We start from the raw sequence: 23820 nt of genomic DNA on the forward strand, positions 1-23820 counted from the left end.
AATAGGTTGCTCATCCTACAGAATATACTTCAGTAGATTCACCATATGTGACGAACCCAGGGTGATTTACTGGGTGTGGATCTTATTACTCCTGCACAGGGACCGATGTGGTAAGGTCGCACATTAGCTTCCTGTCTGGGAAGAGTGTGGAAACCTGAAAAATGGCAATTCTGCCAAATTGAATTACATGTTTTCGAAAAGAAAATCACTTCTTAAAGAGAAAAGTGGCAACAAAAAAGTTTACAGGGGCTAGGAGACCAGAAAATAACAGATGATATTGGAGGGAGATCAACAGCTAGAGTGTGTGTGATTTGGCAAGAATGGTCTATAATACAGTGGTGCCTCGCAAGACGGTGTTAATTTGTTCCACGAAAATTGCTGTTTTGCGAAAACATGGTCTTGTGAAATGCGGCTCCCCATTGGAATGCATTGAAATCCATTTAATGCGTCCCAATGGGGAAAATAGTCGTCGTCTTGTGAAAATAATCCATAGGGAAAACCGTTTTGCGAAGCACGGACCAGCTGTCAAAATCACTGTCTTGCGAAAATCGCTCCCTTAAAAAAAACCATTTTGCGAGTCGTGGAGCTAGCTGTTAAAATTGTCGTCTTGCGAAAAATGGTCCCAAAAAACCCACACCGTCTTGCGAAGCAAGGACCGAAACATTGTCCAGTGAAAATCGCCCATAGGGAAAACCATTTTGTGAAGCACTATAGTGATCGCAAAAACTCATCGTCTTGCGGATAAATCATTTTGCGAAGTAATCGTTTAGCGAGGCACCACTGTATTGTGATAGTGTAAGTATTTGGCCTTAGTGGTGGGGGAATTTCATGCCCTCTGACACCAACTGGTGCTGTTCTTAATCACTGGTTGTGAGCTTGTGACAGTTAAGGTTGATGGGAATTTCTGGCTATCTCAGTAGCTTAGGTATTTGGCTGTGGAACCAGAGGTTGTGAGTTCGATTCCCCACAGTGCCTCCTTGATAGGGACTGGACTCTGTGATCCATAGCGTCCTTTATAGCTCTGCAGTTCTAAAACTATTATTGCAACATCTGGAGGCCACAAATTGCCAAACCTTGGCTTAGCTAAAAGACTAAAATTAAACCTCATTTCATGGGGCCATCTTGCTGCAGAATTCTATACAGATCTATGGAGGAGTAATTCCCACCAAATTCAATGAAGTTACTGTAATTCACAGAGATGTGGGAATAAGTGGACTTCAGCCCCAAAAGGAATCCAGCCACTCAGTTTTGTAGCCGTTATCTCTGGCAACGGGAGGCGTTTTAAGTGATACTCTACCACATCCCATCTCACAATGAACCAGTGGCACACTCCCCAGGGCCACAACGTTGTCACCTTGCGTCTCAAAATATTGAGAGTTGCCTGGGGAGGACATTCTATCTGAACACAAATCTGCAAAAAATGGAAGGAGAGAACACCATAAACTCTGTGCTCTTGTTCATAGGACAGTAAAATGGTCGCATATAGGAAGTGTGTGTGTGTGTGTGTGTGAGAGAGAGAGAGAGAGAGAAGGAATGATTCCACACACTCCAATTTCAATAGGATAGATTTTTCCTACTTCAGAACTCTGTGGGTAACTTTGGATCACGGCTTCCATCATCCAAGCTATCTTGGCTGGGACTGGTGGAAGCTGAGTGGGAGGTCTGGGACAGCTGCATTCCGATAGGATCTATTTTTATTTATGATTTTTGTAAGATGCCCCGAGTAAAGATTTATTTATTTATAAATATTTATTTATCAATCAATCAATCAATCAATCAATCAATCAATCAATCAATCCGTGGAACTGAGAACCTAAACTTTATTTAACATGCCGGTTTTGAATCAGTCTTGTGGACCTCGCCGACTTGAAATCAAAGGGGTTTAGGGAATCTGGTGGTGAAGCCAGAGGTCGAGGGTTCGATTCCCCTCCATGCCTCCTTGACAGGGGCTGGACTTGATGATCTGGAGGGGCCCCTTTTTTGCATTTCGAAGACCTCAAGATGATTTGGGTTGTGTGAAAGGCTCCTTCTCTGGGCCAATGGAAACGGGGGACATTTCTCTTTTGTGTCTTGCCGGAAAGGAAGCAAGCCCTTTCCACCAGAAGCAAGAGGGGACTTTCCTGCCTCCGCCTCACACCTTGTGTTTTACTACGTTTAGTCGAAGCACCTTAAAACCATCTTCTGTTTTCCCTCCCTTTTTCCCCGCCCCACCCCCCTCCCCGTCCTTTTTTCAGGCGGCTGAGGAGAGCCCTGACGTCATCCCGCCTCGCGCCCGGCCTTCCTGAGGAGGAGGAGGAGGAGGCGACGGGACTCGGTTGCCGGGGCAACGGGAGGAGAGGCTCTCCCCTCAGCCCGGAGACCGAGGCCTTCCCCCCCTCGTCGCGCCGCCAGGATGAGGCCCGCCTCGTCCCTTCCCGGCCGGCTGGTGGTGGTGCTGGAGGCGGTGGCGGCGGCGTGGAGGGGAGAGGCCTAGCCCCGAGGGGAGGCGTGCCTGGGAACCAGCGGCGCAAATGGTGAGCCGGCCGGGAAGGCCCTGCCCCAGTCGGGGGTGGGGGAAAAATAGAGTCCGAGGAGCATCCTTTCCCTCAAGGGGGGGGAGGGGAGAGAGGGCCGGTGGGGGCCCCGATCCAGACACCCCCCCCGAAGGCCAACACATTCGGGCGAACGAACGCTCAGGGGTTCGGGTCCCCAGTCGGCAGAGTTGGGAGTTCGATCCCCCACCTGGGGCCACTCGGTCCCTTTCGTTTCTGCCTTTCTAAGAGGGAATCAAGAGATCAGACTGCAACAAAATGTTGCTGTGTGAAGTGCTTCCGTTCCCCCCCCCCCCGGTGGGGAGGAGGGATTAACTGGGTGCTGCAATGATGGGACACTTCCCCTTTGCATTTGTCCCTAAAGGACTTCCTCCACTGGCCCTACCTCTACCTGTTGGTTCTTCAGCACAATGATTTTATTTTATTTATTTATTTGATTTGTATCCCGCCCATCTGGTCTATACGACCACTCTAGGCGGCTTCTGTTAGTCTTCTGTTTTGTTTAGTCTTCTGTTGTGTTTAGTCGGTGGTGCTTAGTCTTCGGGTTGTGTTTAGCTTCTTTTGCTTCACAGTCCCCCCACATGCACCCCCAGATGCTTTGCACATGACTTTTAAGTGTGGGGTCTGGTGGTCTGTGTTTTCGCTGCACGGGCCGTATGATGTTAAGAAATCGGCGTTTGGACACCTGTAGGAAAGAAAAAAATTAATAGCAGCCCCTGTGAATTAGAGTGCACAGGTTGTAAAACATTTGCAAAACTTATGGGTCCCCAGAGTTTGTTGTGCATGGCTGGCGCTCCTTTGGGCCACACAGGAATCCTCACTGGCCACTGGAATCTGAGAAAGAAGGGAAAGATGATTATTTACCCTGAGTGTATTGTCCAGAGTAACAACAAGGCAGGTCTCTGCCCTGAAATGAGTACAGTGGAACCCTAAACTCAGAAAATACAGGGCAGAAAAGGGAGGAAGCTAGAAGAGGGGAAAGAAAAAAGATAAACTAAGAAATGTATCTTAGCATATGTAATCCTGAAAGATATAGAATCATTTAATGTGGCTCCCAGCCCTTCCACAGTAAGGACTAGCAACTTACCTTTTATTTCTGTTTTTTTTTTAAAAGAAGGAAATCTAAGAATCTTGGGACATAACGGTGAAGCACTAAATTCTGGGACTGACGGTCTGCAGCCGTGGCTATATTAATATGTAGACCTCTCCTAGCTCCAGTCTGATAAGCTTTCTATCATTTAGGACATCAAAGGCCAGTACTGGACCGATGATGATTCCGATGGAGAAAATGAGTCGGAGGAGTTCTTATACGGAGTACAGGTGAGACTACCGGCTGGGTTGTGCTAGACATTTCTATGGATGTAGTTGAGGCTACCGTCTGGGTTGTGATAGATAATTCCAAAGAGGTAGCGGAACTAGGTCTTGCAGGGATGATGTGCCAGGACTTTTTGCTTAACAGAGATGATGATCCCATTTTGGGACTTTCTTTGAGGGTGGCAGCAGCAGGGGCTGTCCTGATGAATGACTCTCCAAATCCACTGCTTCGCCACTGGAGGCTTCTGTCATGAGGTTGTCCGGAAGCACTGACTGCATCTTCTGCTGTCGTTTCATCCTGTCTCTCCTCATCACAGGGGACCTGTGCGGCAGACCTGTACCGTCACCCGCAGTTGGATGCGGACATTGAGGCTGTGAAGGAGCTCTACAGCGAGAATTCTGTGTTCGTCCGGTGAGTATTGCTATTTAGATGCCTGCTAAAAGAGGGATCCAGAGTCAATGCTGGTTGAGGGCGGCAACGACTGCATTGACAAATAGTACGGGAATTGCTCCAGGATTGCTATCCTTAGATTTATTGCATTTTTCATAGACCACATGATGTACAGCTCAGTGTGAATCGGCCCATATGTTTTTCTTCCTTATCTACAATTTTTTCCTTCATTGCTGGGGCTTCTACTTTTTCGCAAGCTAATGTATTTGCATCAATTCAGAAGGGTGTGATTACCTGTGTCGAGGTCGAAAAGCAATTAAGGCATGTGCCGGGATCATTCAAAGTGCTGAAGGGTGGTGTTGAGGAGGCTTGTGGTGCAGTGGTTAAACTGCAGTACTGCAGTGAAGACTCTGCTCACAACCTGAGTTCAATTCCAAAGCGTTCATGTAGCTGGCTCAAGACTGACTCAGTCTTCCATCCTTCTGAGGTTGCTAAATTGAGTACCCAGCTTGTGGTGGGGAGGGGCAATGTGTAGCCTGCATAATTATATTGTAAACCACCCAGAGAATGCCTTCAGCACTGTGGGCCAGTATCTAAGAAGCACACACTTTGAAGGTGATGTTTTAAGTGGGACATTTCTCTGTGACTGTGGGGACACCCACCCCCAATAGCTCTCTCCTTTTCACGTACAGTGGTGCGATCGCTTGAAGTGATTTCTTCGCTATGTGGAGCGAGGCACCACTGTATTTTATTTTTCTATTTTTTGTTTATTTGTTTGAATTACCTACCCTAGCACCCAGTTAACTGGGTGCTGCAATGGGACACTTCCTTGGCATTTGTCCCTAAATTACTTCTTCCACTGGCCATACTCGTTTGTTCTTCAGCACAATTAGTCTTCCATTACGTTTAGCTTCTTTTGCTTCACAGCCCCCACATGCAACCAGATGCTTTGCACATGACTTTAAGTGCAGGATCTGGTGGTCTGTGTTTTCACCACACCAGGCGTATGATTTTAAGAAATCAGCATTTGGACACCTGTAGGAAAGAAAAAAATTAATAGCAACCCCTATGAATCAGAGTGGGCAGGGATTGTGTTTGCACTGTGTGTGTGTGTTTGTGTTTTGCAAAATCAATCAGTGCTGGTTGGGGAATAAGAACAAACTGGCAAAAGGTGGCTCACAGCAGAGATGAAACAGAGGAGGTGCAGGAAAGACAGAGAAGAAGGCATTAATAACGACAGACCTGGAAGAGGGGGTTTGATGCCACATATTGAACCACAGCACACTGATGTGCAGTGGGTAGGTGGCTGATATTGACCGGGAAGGTGTCATGTGGGAAGAAGGAGGGATACAATCTTCTACCACACGTTGCATCCCGATATTATAATAATATTAAAACGATGCCAACAGCAGCAACAATACATTTTAATTGCTCACTTCGCCATGTTTCAGTTACTTAAGCACCATGCTCAAAATGTGTCTGTCTGCTTTTCAAGATGATGCACAGTAGTGTGCTTTTGCTCCTTTTTCAGATGAGTGCCAGTGGCCAGGCACATTTTCCACCCCCCCTTCCAAGAACCTATTGGAAGCTTTCAAAGCAGGGTGGGTCAAAATCCACGAGTTTTTTAAAAAAATCGAATCGATTTGATTTAAATCAAACCCACCCTGTTTCAAAGGAATAGCTCTCTAATTGCAAATTGAGTTGGTGTCAGTATTTGGGTCTGGGGAGGTGCTATCTTTCTGGAGAAACAAACCTTGCTGGAGTGACTTCCTTTAGGCCAGCATTAAATTCGGGGGTGTTTGCTTCCAAATGCATAAGCTTAACCACTTCAGGCTTTCCCAACAGATCTTCGCTTGGCCAAAATGCACTGAGCCCCTTTCTGACAAGAGAGAGTGTGATTTACTTTGGAGTCAGAGAGCTCAGGAAGTCATGCATGCGGTTGAGTGGAAAGATGCCCAGAGTGCTCTGGCCAGAGGGCAGCCTTCTATTCCCCATCTAAATATAGTTACACTGAAAAAGCCCTTCCGTCATATTTGGGAGCTTTCAAGAGCTTTTATCTGTCCTTGAAAAAGCCAGGCCTTTACAAATTCTCACTGCGTGAACTGGGACGATGCAAACCGCCATGCTGCCCTCGCTAGAGGCAATCATCTTGAAGGAGAAGGCTATTTTAGGGGTCAATCAGCTCAAGTCACAAGGCCCATCCAGGTGGGCCAAAGTTGTGCTGAAAGTACTACTGCATTCCGTGTGGCTGGTTTTGGTGTTAAACATGCAAAGCATTGACCTCATGTGATTCGTGCTTTCTCCTTCCCTTTTTGTGCTTTTTAAATTTTCAGCCCAAAGGCCAGTGTAGTTTGGTGTGATTTTTTTTTGTTAGGGCGGAAATTAGCGCTATGCCACTTTCAGTGAACAGTTCATTTCCCCTCCATAGGCTTCTAGTTAGAAGGCTTTAATTGGGTTTTTAATTTAAGTTTGGAGTGGGGGGGAGGAGGGAGAAACAAAATCTGAAAGTAAGCTCTGCCAGCGAATTGGTCTTATAAAGGTTTCTTTTGGAAACGAGTGGTTTTTGAAAACAGGCCTCCTGCAGTGCATTCCAGATGGAAATCCATGCAAACCCTCGTTAAGAACAGTGACCAGCTATCACCAGCTGGGGCACAGATCGGCCTCTCTAGAGAAGCCCTTAGTTTAGAGCTAAGCCGTTGCAGAAGTGAGAAAGGTTTTGACTTTTAGATTGCCATTTCTAGAATTCCTCAAGCAGCATGGCCAACAGGCATACCGCATGTGGCATTTTGCAAGCAGGCGGCCAGAAAGTCACCAACATCTCTGAAGGATCCTAGGAAAGGACCAAGAGGGACTTTGGATTGGTCTTGCACTGCTTGGCATCTAGGCAGGAAGAGGAGGAGGACAGAGCATACATTTTCATGGACTCCAGCCAACTTCCTCGGATCCAATGAGGACTGTAGCCTGCTTCTGAAGAACTAGGCTATTGCCATCCGTGAAAGCTTATGCCAATTAAAACATGCTAGTCTTTAAGATTCCCTGAGGCCCTTTGTTATTTTTGCTGCAGCAGACTTAACACTGTCAAACTCCTTGAAAACTGACTCGCTCAAGAGAGGGTTGTGGCACCCGATGCAGGAAGAGGGAGCTCAATAAGAGGGATGTGTGTTGGGAGTGGAGTTTATTGCCATCAATCAGTCATTACCCCGTTTGGTCCTTTGCCGTTCCTTCCTTACACAGGATTTTCACTAACCCTCCTATTTTCTTCCATAGAGAATATGGGACCATTGATGATGTGGATATCGATCTGCATATCAACATTGGCTTTCTAGATGTAAGTCGGAGATGGAAGTTGTGCGTGAATCATAGCAGCTCCAAAGGGGGGTGGGTGGGTGGGTTGCATGGAAAGCTGTAGGCCATGTTTGGTTTTGTCTGGATATTTTGAGGTCTAGAAGCTTGAAAGATACCCAACTAGGAAGGTTCATTATTTTGGATTGTCAGTAGAGAACTCTTGTGTTTCTTTTGCATTTACTACAGCGTAGTAGTTGTGGTGGATGACACACTAGCAGTATTAGTAGTACCTTAGGACCTCTATATCCATGGGATCAGTATCCACTGATTCACCTATTATGGTCTGAAAATATTGAAAGAATAATTCTAGAAATATGTATTTCTAAAAGCAGAGTTAGCAGAACTGGCCACTAGAGGGAGCCAGAGACCATGCTATCTCTATAGTATTTGCTATTAAAATAGCTTTCACTATAATCTGTGTTTTTCAGCATCTGTGGGGGGGGGGCTTGAAACTAATTCCCCATGGATACAGGGGGCCTTCTGTAGTCATTAATCATCATAATAATATGGATAATAATTTTTCCTGTCTCTTAGAACTACTGCCCCAGACTTGCCACTCCGTCTCAAAATTGGATTGTCAAAAATAAACACATGGGATGTTTTACACCCTGTTTGTCTGATTAAACCTGTTTCCTCTAACTCTGGTAGCTTTCAAATGTGTTGCATGGCCATGGCTATCAACGGGACCATGTTGTGCAGGAATGATGATGTGAACTGTATTCCAGAGTTTTCCAGACTGGGGAAGGCTAGATTCACAAAGTAGTAATAGAGCCCCACAGATCAAATGAGGGCAGGGCCATGTCAAGCCAGGATGTTTTGCTGCCTGAAGTGAAGTATGGATCTTGGTTTCTTCCACTTCTAGGCTTTGGTCCTCCTTCTCCTTCTCTTTCTTTTTCTTTTTTCTTTTGTGTCTGAGGTCCAGCCTGATGGTTGATGATAGTCTGGTTCCCATTGCAGGAGGAAGTGGCAACAGCGTGGAAGGTCTTACGGGCCGAGCCCATTGTCCTCCGGCTGCGGTTCTCCCTTTCGCAGTACCTGGATGGCCCCGGTGAGTGGCATATCGGCTTGTCAGCCGTGATGGGGAATTGAAGAAGAGCACGCCCAACAGACGTCTACGGCCAGATGAAATTAGCCCCTCTTCCCCAACCTCATGCCTCCTACCACTTGTTCTGGACTACAACTCCCACAATCCATGTGGGTGGGGGGATGATGGGATTTGCCACCTTGCCTGTCACGGAGGTGTCAGGTCAAGGAAAAGCTCTGGGTTCTATCCCTACTAACAAATGCCTGGTATTGTTCCCCAGAACCATCGATTGAGGTTTTCCAGCCATCCAATAAGGAAGGGTTTGGACTGGGCCTACAGCTGAAGAAGTGAGTAAGACCTCCACGAGGTTCAAAAGGTTGGACTGCGGGCAAGGCTGGTTTATATAGGAGCAAGCACTGGCTATAGTCGCCCATCCCCATGGATTTATTTATGGAAGCAGCCATTATGAGGTTGTGGTTGCCTCTTAGGAAACCTGGGCTCGAATCATCGCTGTGCCATGAAATACAGACCTAGGACCTATCATCCTCTCTTAGCCCGACTTATCCACAGGGTTGTTATAAGGATAAAGTAGACAGGAAGGGAGCTGTCTGTGCTCAGTGGAGAAAATGTAGGGTGTAAACACTATAAATAAATATATATGTCCAGGTTTAAAGTGCTTTCATTCTTTCAGATACCGCAGCCCACACACAAGTGTAACTAAAACAATGCAGAATGTCATAAAAATACCCCAAATGGGTTAATAATCATCATGTGTCACTTTTGATGAATGGCAACTCTTTTCAGGGTTTTCCAGGAAGGGATTACAGTGGTGCCTCGCTAGACAGTTACCTCGCATGACAGTTTTTTTGCTAGACATTGGCTTTTTGCGATCGCTATAGCGATTCGCAAAACAGTGATTCCCATGGGGGAATTTCGCTGGACAATGTTTGGTCCGTGCTTCGCAAACCGATTTTCGCTAGACGACGATTTTGGCAGCTCCCTCCGCCCTCGCAAACAGGTGTTTTCGGGACCTAAGCTTCGCAAGACAGCAATTTAAACAGCTGATCGGCGGTTCGCAAAGCGGCTTCCCTATGTTCCCACTGTTTTTCCAGTTGGGTCCCTAAAAAATGTTCTTGGACTACAACTCCCAGAAGCCAACACCACTAACTGTGCTGGCTTGGATTTCTGGGAGTTATAGTGCAAGAACATCTGGGGACCCCAGGTCAGGAAGCACTGGCCTAGGGGAAGCCTCTGGTGAATGACAGCTGTGAAAGAGACAAATTGTGATGCAGTTAACGCCACTTAGGGGACTACCGGCGGCCCCGGTTTTTCTCTATGTTTCCCTCAACCTAGTAGAATTGCTGTTGGGTGGCTTTTATGTGTCTTGATGACATTTTGTGTGTTTTGAGACCCAGGGACAGGGATAAAAATGCTTCAAGATCTTTTCCCTTGGTCCTTCTCTCCCTTTCTCAGAGAGAAAACAGCAGAATGTGGGAGATCCCTCCCCCCCTCCCCCGTGGGCTTGCCTGCCACCTAATTTTGTGGTCTCTTGTTGGCTTTTGTAGGATCCTGGGAATGTTCACATGCCAGCAATGGAAGCACCTCAGCAACGACTTCCTGAAAACCCAGCAAGAAAAGCGACACAGCTGGTTCAAGGCCAGTGGCACCATCAAGAAATTCCGGGCGGGTCTCAGCATCTTTTCACCCATTCCCAAGTACGATTGCATTTCTGTGCCCTCTCCTCTAAATGAGGTTTTGGTTCTTTCCTTACTGCTTATTGTTACAAGTAGATGTGTCCACCCAGAGTGGGATCATTGGGCTGGTTGACTCCACAGCCTGGAAAAGTTACTCTTTGGGAATCTACTTCCAGCGCATGCAATGGAATCAAGCTAGTTGGTTACAGTGACTAAGAGGCGAAGCCATGGATCCAGAAATCCCTGGTGCAATGCCCACTTTCTTTATTGGCGTACATTAAATTCAGGGGTACAGTCGCGCCCCGCTTAACGATTGCCTCACTTAACAAGGAAATCGTTTTATGATGAGGTTGCGATCGCAAAACGATGGTCTAAATGGGGGAATTTCACTTAGCGATGATCGGTTCCCTGCTTTGGGAACCGATTTTCGCTTTACGACAAACAAAAACAGCTGATCGTCGGGTTTCAAAATGGCCACTGGCTGAAGAAAATGCCCCCCCGCTGTGCTTAGGGACGGATTCCTCATTGCACAGGCATGGAAAATGACCGCCCCTATGGAGGATCTTTGCTGGACGGTGAGTTTTCAGCCCATTGGAACGCATTAACCGGGTTTTAATGCGTTTCAATGGGCTTTTTTATTTTGTTTGATGATGTTTTCGCTCTACAGCGATTTTGCTGGAATGAATTAACATCATCAAGCGAGGCACCACTGCACTTGCTTCTGAATATGTAGGCTTAAACTTGTCAGTTTTTTCCAAAAGATCTTCACTTGGCCAAAACACACCCCTGATCTTTGAATTAGAACAGGAAACCATCTGTCAAAGAACTGGGGCTCTTTGAACTGTTAATGTGAAATAGGAATCCCATGAAGAAAGAGGAAATAAATATCTAGTCTCTGCATGATTGTTTCCCTCCTTGGCAGATGGGGTTTACTTGGCTCAGTAACACTAGACTTGAGAACGATCTTGAAATTGTTGTAGATCACACGCTGAATATGAGCCAACAGTGTGATGGGGCAGCAAAAAAGGCAAATGAGATTTTAGGCTGCATTAACAGAAGCATAGTTTCCAAATCATGGGAGGTGCTGGTTCCCCTCTATTCGGCACTGGTCAAACCTCATCTTTAGTACTGTGTCCAGTTCTGGACACCACATTTTAAGAAGGCTGCCAAAAAAACTGGAGTAAGTTCAGAGGAGGGCAACAAGGATGATCACGGGACTGGAAACCAAGCCCTAGGAGGAAAGACGGAAAGAACTGGACATGTATTTAACCTTGAGAAAATGAGAGGAGATCTAATAGCACTTTTCAAAGACTTGGAAGATAGTTGTAAAGAGGAGGAGCAGCATCTGTTCTCGATCATCCCAGAGTGCGGGACATGTAATAATGGGGAGAATCATGTATACTGCCTGAGCTTATTGGAGGAAAAGAAGGATATAAATGTAACAATAAGAACAATGATAATATTAAAATATAGCAGCATGTTTTAGAACTTGCTCTCTAAGAGTAACTTATGAATCAGTGTTTGGTTGACCCCTAACCAGCATTTTGTGATTTATTTATTTATTGGTGGCTTGATCCAAGAAGGCCACCCACCATATTGGGCATCATCCATCCTTGAAGGCCTAGTTCTGCCAAATCTAATACAGAGAACAAGGACTGCCCGAGATATTTTGTGGGTTGAGGCAAAGGCAAAAAGGTGGCCCTCTGATTTCACATGTACAGAAACCAGCCAGATGGGCAGCTGAATTCTGTTTTGGCTCTGGAACAGGGGCAAGATCCGTCACCAGACCTCAGGCAGCCGGTGAGTTTAGGGCCTGCAAGACAGACTGTGTGGCAGATGTGGCTTTGTCCTCTGATGGAGAGAAATGACATAGGGGCTCGGGAAGAACAGTTAAGGACGCTGCCCCCCTCGTCCTCCTCGAGGATGTACTCTTTGAGGTTGTTGCCTCCTTTTGTCCAAGGGTAGGACTGAGTTTTGCAGAGAAAGTTCCGAAAAGGCATGCAAATAACTCACCTTTTGTAGTTCCAGGAGAGGGATCCCTCATGGCTGATCTCTGCTTGATCCCCTAGGTCTCCCAGCTTTCCCGTGATCCAGGACTCCATGCTGAAGGGCAAACTCGGAGTGCCGGAGTTGCGGGTCAATCGCCTCATGAACCGCTCCATCTCCTGCACGATGAAGAACCCAAAGGTGGAAGTGTTTGGCTACCCTCCTAGCACCCAGGCAGGTGTCGCGCCATTCAACATCCTGGTGGGTTTCCTCTCTGCCCTTGTCCCTTGGGGGGTTGGCCTGTGGAGGGTTTTCTTCGTGTGGCTGTTGATTGTGCTCCCCTCCTGTTAGTCATAGTCATAACCATGTCAGATGATCTAGAACTGTGGTTCCCAACCTTAGGTCCCCCCTTGGGTCAATAGTCCCCCATGATTGGGGACCGCTGACCTGGGTGAATCTGATGGTGGAGAACTTGGGTCATGCTACATGAGACTGCAGCTGGGAAGGGGGGAGGGAAATCCAGTGCTTCTGGATATAAAACCACTTATACCACAACAAAATACTCTCTGCATGTAGAAAAATAGCATCTCAAGGAGAACACTGGGCAAAACCTTGTCATGCTAGCTTTCTCTGCATTTTTCAAAATGTTCGGTATAGGAACAACAGTCAGATGGGATCTGTCGCTTGCAGGCAATGTGTTGCTGTGGAACTTATAATTCAGCATCAACTGACTAGAATCTGCTGTACAGAGAGGAGAAACATTTTCTCAAACTACAACTCCCAGAATCCCGTAGTTAGCTTAGCCGCTGCGGTGCTGGATTCTGCAGACTGGGATTTTAAAAAGGGAACGTTTACCATCTTTGCTGCTGTGATTACTTTTCATCGGTATTTGAGACCTACTGTCTCTCTTATCAACGGACTAGAAAATGTCCTTTGTTCTCAAGCTGGAGCCAGAAATGGCTCAACTCGCCAAAGCTACTCATTTTCTCTTTTTGGGATTCCAGCTATATGCAAGAGGGGTACATTCAGCTGGCTGGCTTTGTAAAGCTAGATGTTTTGGACTGCAAGTCTCATTAGCCCCAGCTAACAATACCAATGGTGAGGGATGGGGGGGAATGCAGTCCAGCTGGAAGGCATCAGATCGGGAAAGGCCATAAATATCAAAGGAGAACTGGAGACTGCCTTTGGACCACGTATCTATTTAGCTGAGGATTGCCGATTCAGAGGAAGTAAGGATTCTTCAGGCAGAAAGTGCTTTGTCTTGTGTGACAGTGTCACCTTTCCCAATCGGATGGTCTCCAGATGTTTTAGATGGCAACTCCTATATCCCTCATGGTGGTAGCTAGGGCTGGCGGGAGTGAGGGCCCAAAACATCTGGATTGCCTGAAGTTCTGCATGGAGTTGTGATCCCAGGGATTGAATCTGGGCCTTCTGTGTGTGAGACCACGTAGTATTTCACCCCTGGGTATGGTCCCTCCCATTTTCTCCTTCCTTATATATATATATGGTAGTCCTTGTAGTACCACTTAAGGATTTAATTTTAACAGTCTGCCCCACCAGTGACATCCTTGGGATTGGAGGTGGGCACAAACTGGCAAGACGAAAAAAAACCCAGGGTGGTTCATGGCTACCCCCGAATCCTGGACAAACAAACCGATTCGTGGCTTGTTTTTCCAGTTTGGGCCTGGGGTTAGGGGAACCTCACATTTCCACGCCTTCTGGTGTCCGCCCACGGCCTTCCCACTGCTGCAGCCACTTCCCTGTCAGGTCCTGCGGCCATCTGCAGTGCCAGCAGCCTGGCTTCCCTTCCGGGAATGTATGCCCGTCATCCCTCTTGCCAAAGCAAAACGAAGCGCTGGGTAGAAGAAAGTTGGGCATGTTTGCTTCATTTGGGCAAAATGGCTCATATTCACTTATTGTACCATGAACCAGGTTGGGTTTGTGTTTTCCCCCGGTTCGTGCCCATCTCTGCTTGGGACATATCCTATTACTGCTCCTCTCTCTAGATACTGGGAAGTTGGCTCGGAAATTCTCTAGGGAGAGAGAATGACTGCTTTCCCTTACCAACTACACCAGAACTTCAGTCTTCTGAGCAGGGGCCCCCAGAGATGTGAATCGGATCAAACTCCCATCTCCTCCAGCCAACGAGGGGCATAGCTAAGGGGATAATGGAAGGGGTGATGTCCGGAATCCATGCAGGACCATAGATTTCCCATTTCTTATCTAGAGAGATGACAGAACGCTTGTGCACCAGGATCTTGATAGGAATCAAAATGGCGCGAGGTGGGGGGGATTTGTTCGGAGGGGCTTCCGCATGGACGTTGCGTCATGTCATGGAAGCCACTCTAGATGACTCCGCCATCTTTGCCAGAGATTTGCATGCAAAAAAGCAGTGTCTCCTATGAGAGATGAATGGACAGATGCTGAGTAATGTGGCTGGATTCTCTCCTTGTCTTGCTCTCTGTAGGTTGGCAGTCACTGCAAAAACATTCCCACCTTGGAGTATGGATTCCTTGTCCAGGTCAGCAGCCTACGTTTCTAGGCAAAGCCTGGAAAAATTATGCTTTTGTTCTGTAGCTCTCAGAATCCCACAGCCAGGATGATCAGGAGGTTTGGGGCACCTTGATGCTGGTGACGGGGTCTAAACCAGGAGGGTCAAGTATAAAAGATGTGGCCTCTTTTTCTAGTCTCTCTTTCTTCCACTTCCTTCTCCCTCCTTCTTTCCTCCACCCCTTTGTTTCATTCCTTCCCTTGACACCAGTGGTTTCCATCCTTGCGTCCCCAGGTGTTCTTGGACTAAACCCCCCCCCCAAATCCTGGCCAGCTAGGGGTGAAGGCTTCTAGGAGTTTTAGTCCTAGAACATCTGGGGACCCAAGGGTAGGAACCACTGCTTTACATAATTTGCTTCCTCCCTCTGTTTTTTTAAAAAAATACCTTTGTCTCCTTCGTCTTCCCATTATCCCTCTCGTTCTCTCTCTTTCCGGGCCACCGCCTTTCCCATTATCTCTCGCCTCTTCTGCTCACCATCCAGCTCACTCTTGACAGTGGTCTAAACCACCAAGGGCTGACATTAGACCCAGGTGCACATGAAATGAAGCCTGAGGTTGCTGGTCTGTAATACAGTAGGATCACCTTATCCCTAGGGATCGACTCCACGGCCCCTCCACAGATGCTGAAAAATATGGAAGTGTTAGAATGCTAATGATTGCATGGTCTCTGCCTCCCACTAGTGGCCAGTTCTGTTAAATACACCCTGGAAATACATATAATTACACATTTCTGGGTTTTTAAATTTAGTATTTTCAGCCAGTGGATAAGTGAATTGGATAATGATCCCATGGACAGTGTGTGTGTGTGTCCTATTGTATATCCCAACTTGCAGTGGCTTGTGCAGCCTATTCTCCCCCAGTTGTAAGGTAGATCTTCTAACCCGGGTGTGATGGCCTTCCCTTTCATTCAGATTATGAAGTATGCTGAGCAAAGGATTCCGACGCTGAATGAATACTGTGTGGTATGCGATGAACAGCACGTCTTCCAGAATGGATCCATGCTGAAGGTACCGTGCCCTTTCTGAAGCACTCACCTCTCTTGTCGGCTAGCACAAAAGAAAAGAACAGGAAGAGCTCAGAAAAGTTCCCCCTTTTGGCTGATGGCTCCCAGAATCCCCCAGCTAGCGTGGCTACTGGCCGCGCTTGCTTTTAGGATTCAGGAACATGTGGTCTGAAAAGGAAATTTCCCCAGGTCTGTAGTTAGGGAAAGCTGACTGGATAGCTCAGTGGTTGAAAGAACTGACTGAGGAGCCAGAAGTTGGATGCTTGATTTCCCACTGTGTGTTCTAAGAGAAGAGCCAGCCTGGGTGGCCTTGGGCAAGCTGCACAGTCCCAGGGCTCCCCCTAGAGGAAGAGAAGGGAAAACCACTTTAGAGTATCCTTTGCCTGGAAAACCCTGAAAAAAAGAGGGGGGGTGTAAGTCAAAATGGACTTGATGCTACATGATTATTATTTATTATACTGTAGTTAGGAAAGGTGTGCATGGATTTTCTCACCTGAGAAGAACCTGAGGTCAAGATTTATTGACCTCAGGATTCTTTCTTTAGATAAAAGAACTGGGTAGAATCTGAGTTGTGGACAAGGGAGGTCTTGCCTTTGTTTCTTTGCATTAAAAAGAGAACAGAGAAGGTAAAGACCATGCTAATGAAATGTGGGACCGAGAAGAGCCGTTGTTGAGCAGTTAAGCAGGACTAGCCCTATCCTTGGGTTTGATCCAGAGTGGCCCTTTGTATCCGTGCATCAGCCATGAAAAGCAGCAGCTGAAGATGGCTTTAGACAACAATCTTGAGTTTTCTTTAAGCAGAAGATGATGGGGACTGGAGCATGAGCCTTCTGCATGCATTTCAGAGGATGTCTGCCAGCCTCTCCATGATGAAGTCAAAAGAGCCGTTTACTGTCATGCCGCTTTCTCACTACCCTTGCGGGCTTTCTCCTTCTCTAGCCAGCCGTGTGCACGCGGGAACTGTGCGTCTTCTCTTTCTACACTCTGGGTGTGATGTCCGGTGCTGCAGAAGAAGTGGCCACAGGGGCAGAGGTAAGAATGTTGGGATGTCAGACTTGGAAAGGAGACGGGTAACAAACAGAAGGGCCGAATTCAATGGATGGATAAAAGGTTATCTTGGACTTTCTTTAGAACTTTCACTGTTTGCGGCTGAATGATGGGGACAAAGCACTTTTCAGTGGCAGGCTTTTGAAATACAGTAGAACCCCTATGCCCCTAGGGCAGTGGTGGTGAGCCTTTCTGGAGCTCGCATGTCCAAACTGAAAACAATGACAACAACAAAACAACCCAGCTGGCGGCGTGCTGCTGTGGCAGAAGGGGGAATCCCAGGCCCAGAGGTGCCTCGAGACCCCACTCTGGATCTGCCGCCAGTGTCAGCTGCTCCAGATCCGCCCGTCAAAGCGCCAGTACTGCGGCTGCAGACGCCTCCTGCGGTTTGGCTGTGTGTGTCTGTGTGTGAGAGAGTAGCGATCTGGTGACTTATGGCTTGTTTGCCCACAGAAAGGGCTCTGCGTGCCAGCTGTGGCACGTGGGCCATAGGTTTGCCATTGCTGCCGTAGGGGATCTGTTCAAAGCCACCTTGTGGATGCTGAAAAACGCGGATTATAGCAAACACTATTTTAATAGTCAATGCTATATATAGTCTGATCTCTGGCTCCCTCTAGTGGCCAGTTCTTCAGCCTTAGAAATGAGATTTTTCTTTTTAATATTTTCAGACCATGAATAAGTGAATCAGTGGATACTGATCCCACGGACAAGGAGCTCCTACTGTATAGATAGATATAGATAGATGACAGATGATACAAATAAGCCATAAATACATAAAATATATTATTCCAAGAACCAGTATTACTGTTACCCTAAAGCCGTAATAATAAATTAAGTAAAATCTACTGGTGGCATAATTAGTACTGAATGTGTTTCCCGCTTAAAAGTTTGCTGCAATTGACAAAAACTAACTATAAATGTACTAAAACCGTTCCTTCACAACTTTTGACTGCAGCAGTGCAAAATCTTGCTACATTAAGCAGCATATTCTGCCCTGAAAGCAATAAAAGGATGTAGTATGGCTCTGAACCTCCAGGAAATAACATTAAACAAGGTTCAGTAAAAGTTTTCTGAATATTGAGAGAAAAAGAGGCCATACCAAAGAACACGAGTTATAGTTTCTCTTCCTCCAGAATTACATTTCTGTTTGCAGTATGGGATCTTTTTCAATTTTTAAATGTAATATTTCATGGTTGGGCTGGGAAAAAAATAGACCAAGGGTGCTCATGTAGTTTGTAGAAGCTGTTTGTTTCATACCTGATTTATTGGAACATCTGCTTGAGGTTTGTTTTCTTTGAAAGCCATCTATTGATATTTCTGAGTCTTGCTTGGCAGATGAACTCTCCCATGTATTTCAAGGGCAATGAACTGCCAGCTGCTTGCATCTGATCCATGAGGATGCTTAGGAGAGATGGTGGGATATGGGTGTACTTGGTCTCTTCCCTGCCTGAAGGCTTCTCTCTTACAGGTGGTGGATCTGCTCGTGGCCATGTGCCGAGCAGCGTTGGAATCCCCCCGCAAGAGCATCATCTTTGAGCCTTACCCCTCCGTCGTGGACCCCAGTGACCCAAAAACCCTTGCCTTCAATCCCAAGGTGGGTGAGATTCATTGGGCCCAAAGCAGTGAAATGGTCACAAGCCCACAGTGGGATTTGCTGTGCTTCTGATCAGCATTCTAAATCGATGTGGAAATTTACAGGAACGTTTAGGATTTCCCCCCCTTGAATCAAAATGCACGAAGAAGGGATCTAATCACAAAAGGCACACACACACAAAATTATGACTGGTTCCCTCGCAGAATGTAACCAGGTCCTTAGGACTTATAGCAGTTATTTTTTTTTAAAGTCCTTTCCAAGGGCAGGTGCTGATAAAATATCAGTTTCTTTACACATAGAGACATTCTGTTTGGGGCTCCTTCGGATCCCTCTGCTGAGAAAAAGACAGATTATATATTAAAAAAGGGGTTGATTCGTTAGTTAATGTCTGGTCCATATTCATAGTGATTGGAGTATGTGCCTACGTATGTGTGTGCCTAGTTAGGAAACCACGTGAGGACTTTAACTAGCAGCAGTTTGTGGGGAGAGTGACATCATTTCCCTTCTGCCAGTGTAATTCTGCAACAGGATTTGGATGGCTCTTTCCAAAATTCTTGTCTTGAAATTCTGCACCTGGTTTGCAGAATTTCAGAGTAGAATTTTAGACATACTGAAATGCAGTATTAGGTGAGCAATAATAGGGGCTTGAATCTGTCATAGACAAAGTTCTTATATAGGCTAAGCAACTGCATTTGTTTCCAGTGGAAGTGGGACATGTTAGAATTATGGGAGACCTGTTATATTCTACATTAAGGGCTGCGATTCATGATTTGTAATACTGCTTTGAGAGTGAAACACTTGTCAAAAACTCAGAAATGTGCACCAAGATCAACCCAGCCTACAAGGGGCCACCTTAATCCACGTCAAGGAAAGGAGAGGAAGGCTTATGGGGGGTGAACACTAGCAAAGCTACTGCCAAAGCAGAGCTTACAAAAGCTATTTTTTAAACTACAGTTTCTGGTATCCACCACAAATGGCCGTGGCTATGTAAGCCATTTATGTCTCTCTCTCTTTCTCTGTGTAGAGGTTGTAGTACAAAATTTTAAACTTTTCTGACCTCTGATGCATGTTAATGTGGCAAGATAAATAACTCAGACTTATGTTGTTCATGTATTCAAGACCTCAGCATTCATACTGTGTGACTTGCTGCTAATGAGGCAATGAAATATTGTCTTCCCTTTTCTTGATGTGTAGAAGAAGAACTATGAGAGGCTGCAAAAGGCTCTGGACAGCGTCATGTCAATCCGTGAAATGACTCAAGTAGGTACCAACACTTCCATTCCACACCATTTTTTTCGTGCTCACCCTCATTTTCTAGGGGTCTGCCATTTTTGGAAGGGAGTCCAGGTTCCAGAATTCTCCCAATAATTCGACAGACAAAATTCTGGAAATTCCTACCCATAGACGGACATCTGCTTATCACTCATCTGCCACAGTCTCTGTCTTCCAGGCTGTCTACTGCTTGTTTTAAAAAAGGAATCTGTCTCAGTGCTTCCTGGCAGTCCTAGGTTTTTGTGGGAGAGGTAGTCTTGTTGCCCATTAGGGCACCCCTCGAGAACCGCACCGCCTACACATCCCATGAAGCACTGGGGTGGTTTCCTTTTTGTACAGGAAGTAGGCCCAAGGCAGCCTGGAATATAGGCCCTGCTCCAGGCGAGTGAAATGCAGGTGCCTATAGATGTGCATCTATAGGCAGGAACTCCCAAAATTCTGCCTGGGGAATATTTGGAGAATTCTGCCAGTCGGAATCCAAAGAAAAAGAGGCGCACCCCATCACTTTGTATCCGGGATGGCTTAAACCCATCTCTGAGCAAGTGATACTTGGCGTCGCCTCTTTCTCTGTGTCACTTCATCTTGACGTTAATTGCAAGAAAGTGTAGAAATTGTGTACGATCCAAATATATGGATCTTTGCCCTAAGTATGTGATGTAATATGCGTATATACGGAGGACTGTGAGAGGAAGAAAAATGGTTTGTTCATTCAGAATAATTTTGCCTCGGGACGTGGTCACAGGGCTACATCTTACAGGCTGCAGCCCTATTTCCTGGTTTAATAATCTGGACTCATCAGCACACTGACAAGGTAGGGGCTGCTGTGTTGCTCCATTTTGCTGCTTTGCTCATGGTGAGTGGCAAGGAGTCTGAAGAAGATAATTTCTTGCTCTCGTGGCAAATTTGCCTTGGCAAATCCGGGTTTTTGGGTGTGCAGAATCTCTCTTCCAAGTCATTTACCGTTCATATGAACCAGGGAGGGGGAGAGGCAAGCTCCTCCCCCTAGTAACCGTTTTGATGATTTGGGATGACAGGATGAGTCAAGAAGGCTTGGGTGTTGTGGTGATGTCATCACATGGGCCGGGTTCCCTGAGTGGCCAGAGAACCAAGTGGATCAGAAGAACCTGCTTGTCAACACTTCTGTTCAAAAGAGCCCCAGAGCAGTTATTGAGAAGGGAAGTGGACTGTTGTAAAAAGAAGGAGCAGGGTTTTTTTGAGGTCTTTTAAGACAATATTTTGGGCTCTGCAAAATATTGTGAACATTTTATGCATCCCTTATATTTTCTGGTAAGGTGTTTGAGAACCCTTTCCAACTACTTGAAAAATGGTCCCACAGAAGAGGGGCAGGATCTGTTCTCCATCATCCCAGAGCACATGTCATCACAGGCTCAAATTACAGGAAGTCAGCTTTTGGCTAAATATCCGGAAAAGCATCCTAACTGTCAGAGCAGGAAAGACCCTGGAAACCATGATCTCGGCAGGTGGCGAGCGCTCCAACGTCGGAGGCCTTCAAGAGCAAATTGGGCCACCCTCTATCAGACCTGCTTTGATTGGGAGTCCTGCCTTCAGCAGGAGGTTGGGCTAGATGGCCTTATAGGCCCCTTCCAACCCCATGATTCTGTGATTCTGTATAGCTGAAAGAATGATATCTTCGTAGGTGAGAGAGGAAATTATGAAAGAGCAGAACAGAGGGGTATTATTTGGCATCAAATCTCCTTTCCAGGGATGAGGATGCAAAAAAAAAAAAAAAAAGTCCCATTGTCCTTCTTAGGGCCCTTTGATTAACGATTGTGAGGTCCTTGCTAGCCTACAACAAGCAACCAAATAAACCAAACAAACCTTACACAATACAAAAGCAAGAGCAGGTGATACCTTTGTTGGATCACAAAAAAAAGGCTAGCTTTCAACCTCTTCATCAGGCTGTGTACCAATATATTATGGGTCGTGCAGAAGAAGACATATGAACATCCCAAATGTCAATGCAAATATCTATACCAAGTCTGTACCCAAATGCAGGCTGCAAACATAAACCAAAAGTATAGGCTTCAACGTCCACTCCTGGGCCAGTTGTTGGATGATCTCTCTGAGCTCCCCAAATGAAGGGCTGCCAGGTATTTGGCATGTCACCCCCCCCCAATTGTCTTCTTTCTGGGTGAAGTTCAGAGTTTCTCTTTGTAGTAGTAACTCTGCCGACAGTGCTGTCTTTTCTTTTAGGGTTCCTACCTGGAGATCAAGAAGCAAATGGACAAGCTGGACCCTCTGGCTCATCCTCTCCTTCAGTGGTAAGGCGCCAGGAGACACGCTCGTGTGGGAGAGGGCCAAGAGGAAGACTGGGAAGAGGGTGTGCCAGAAGAGTGAGCAGAGTGTACAGCATTATCCTGAGTGACAGGGACCCCAAACAAACCTCCTTTGAGGTGTACCCCACAAAACAATTGTGAGTTGACAGGAGTTCTGAAGTTTGGATGGCCATGTATCTGTGGACGCATGGATCGTGAAGTGTCTGGTTGAACTTAAGTTCTGAGGTTTCAGCCTCAAGACAACTTGGGACTCAGGACAAGTTAGTTCTGGCATGAGATAAAACCTGTGGAATCCAACAGAAATCACTGGAAGATTATTATTGCTGCCAGACCCCCCCTCCCTCAGCATCTATTACTTCTGGCAATTTGCATCCAGAAAATCCTGGGGAAGATTGCTAGATCAGAATCGGCTGGATGGCACACACATAATTATTGTGATTAGAGATGGGCACGAACACCAGTTTGGCCAAAAAACGTCTCTAATTATGATGATGCCCGGTGAGGAAAGAGGTGGTGCTATGTAGTCCCCCTCGGGCAGAAGAATGTCTTGGGGCATCTCTGCCTCCAGGAGCAAATACCTTGTGCCTGCCTGCCAGGGAGGGCTTTCTCCACCGTGGTCATCCTGGCATTCACATCTCCAGGTTATGGCTCGACGAGAGAATGGAAGTGTTACCTTTTCAGACTACAGCTCCTGGCCGTGCTAATATGGTGGAGCTGCAGTCCACCAAAGCATACCTTTCCAAGTTCTGAAATAGTTCTGCTCCCTTGTAATATTATGGTAGGCTGTCACGCTCAGTGGCATAGGTTGGGGTCTTGCTGCCTGGCCACCAACGTCAAGGTGAACGTGGTTCTTCCAGCATTCTGACAGTCTCTCTCTCTTTGTTAGGATCATCTCCAGCAACAGGTCTCACATTGTTAAGCTACCTCTCAGCAGGGTAAGTGATTGTTCCTCCCTTTGCTTGAACCTCACAGCCATTTCGCTAACAGGACGAGACAACCTGGTTTGCATACCGAAGGTCCCCAGATCAGTCGCTGGTCTTGTCTGCTTAAAGCCCTGGAGAGCTGCAGCCAGAGAAGAACAGATGATATTGAGCTGGTCCGATCTGGCAGGAGATAATTTCCTATGTAGATAGAGCAAAAGTCGCCCTCGAGATACTGCTGAACTCCAACTTCCATCAGCTGTAGCCATCCCACCTCTGATCTTAAGATTCAATATACTTGGAAGCAGAACATTTTAAGAAGGGATCTTTTTTCTTTTACCATGCTGGTTGAGGGATTGTGAAAACTTCAGTCCAAAAAAGTTACTTTTCCAAGCTCTGCTTGAAAGTTGGGCATACCGAGGTTTCAAATTTTTGTGCAGTCACTGTTAAAAACCTCTAACTGGTTAAAAACCTCTAACTGTGCAGCAGGAGAGCAAGGATTTACAGAGAAGAAATAGCTTCAAGTCCCCCTGGAGTAGACCTCCCCCTACTGCCTCATCAAATGGCACCTACAGTATCAATAACTCACTCTGAGACATTGGTAAGAGAAAGAGTAAAAAGAAAACATACCTAAATATTGCCACTACCTCCATAACTATAAAGATGAATAAAAGTGGTTATAATTATATTGTGGAAGGGGTGAAGCTATATCTCCTTACAAACCACTTGAAGTTTAACTCATTTAGGAATAGTTATTGCAAAAGAAGAGGGAGTAATAACAGATAACTTGATGAGTTTACTTCCAAGTTCTAAATACAACAGCCAGCTAAAGATCACTTGAAGTGGAGATCA

At 46.3% G+C, this 23820-nt stretch overlaps 1 protein-coding gene across 5 annotated transcripts in view; it reads left to right on the forward strand.

Moving 5' to 3' along the window:
* The first annotated feature begins 2234 nt into the window (after positions 1–2234).
* The window catches only part of PARP6 (poly(ADP-ribose) polymerase family member 6), a 35071-nt gene continuing 13485 nt past the window's right edge, over positions 2235–23820 (forward strand). For 3 of the 5 annotated variants that reach the window (XR_013538948.1, XM_078380951.1, XM_078380952.1), the window contains exons 1-15: positions 2380–2513; positions 3774–3851; positions 4163–4257; positions 7504–7564; positions 8539–8629; positions 8886–8952; positions 10171–10320; positions 12369–12546; positions 14753–14806; positions 15747–15842; positions 16778–16870; positions 18354–18479; positions 19674–19739; positions 21966–22033; positions 22935–22983. Coding sequence is in view for 4 of the 5 variants with exons in the window: in XM_078380951.1 (XP_078237077.1) it covers positions 2511–2513; positions 3774–3851; positions 4163–4257; positions 7504–7564; positions 8539–8629; positions 8886–8952; positions 10171–10320; positions 12369–12546; positions 14753–14806; positions 15747–15842; positions 16778–16870; positions 18354–18479; positions 19674–19739; positions 21966–22033; positions 22935–22983 (1275 nt within the window). In the remaining variant the exon portion in view is untranslated. Of the gene's footprint in view, positions 2514–3773; positions 3852–4162; positions 4258–7503; positions 7565–8538; positions 8630–8885; positions 8953–10170; positions 10321–12368; positions 12547–14752; positions 14807–15746; positions 15843–16777; positions 16871–18353; positions 18480–19673; positions 19740–21965; positions 22034–22934; positions 22984–23820 lie in introns of all 5 variants that reach the window. The other 2 variants (XM_078380954.1, XM_078380953.1) reach the window with 2 other exon arrangements.

The sequence above is a fragment of the Pogona vitticeps genome, chromosome 12 (genome assembly GCF_051106095.1).
Source record: "Pogona vitticeps strain Pit_001003342236 chromosome 12, PviZW2.1, whole genome shotgun sequence".
Lineage (NCBI taxonomy): Eukaryota > Metazoa > Chordata > Lepidosauria > Squamata > Agamidae > Pogona > Pogona vitticeps.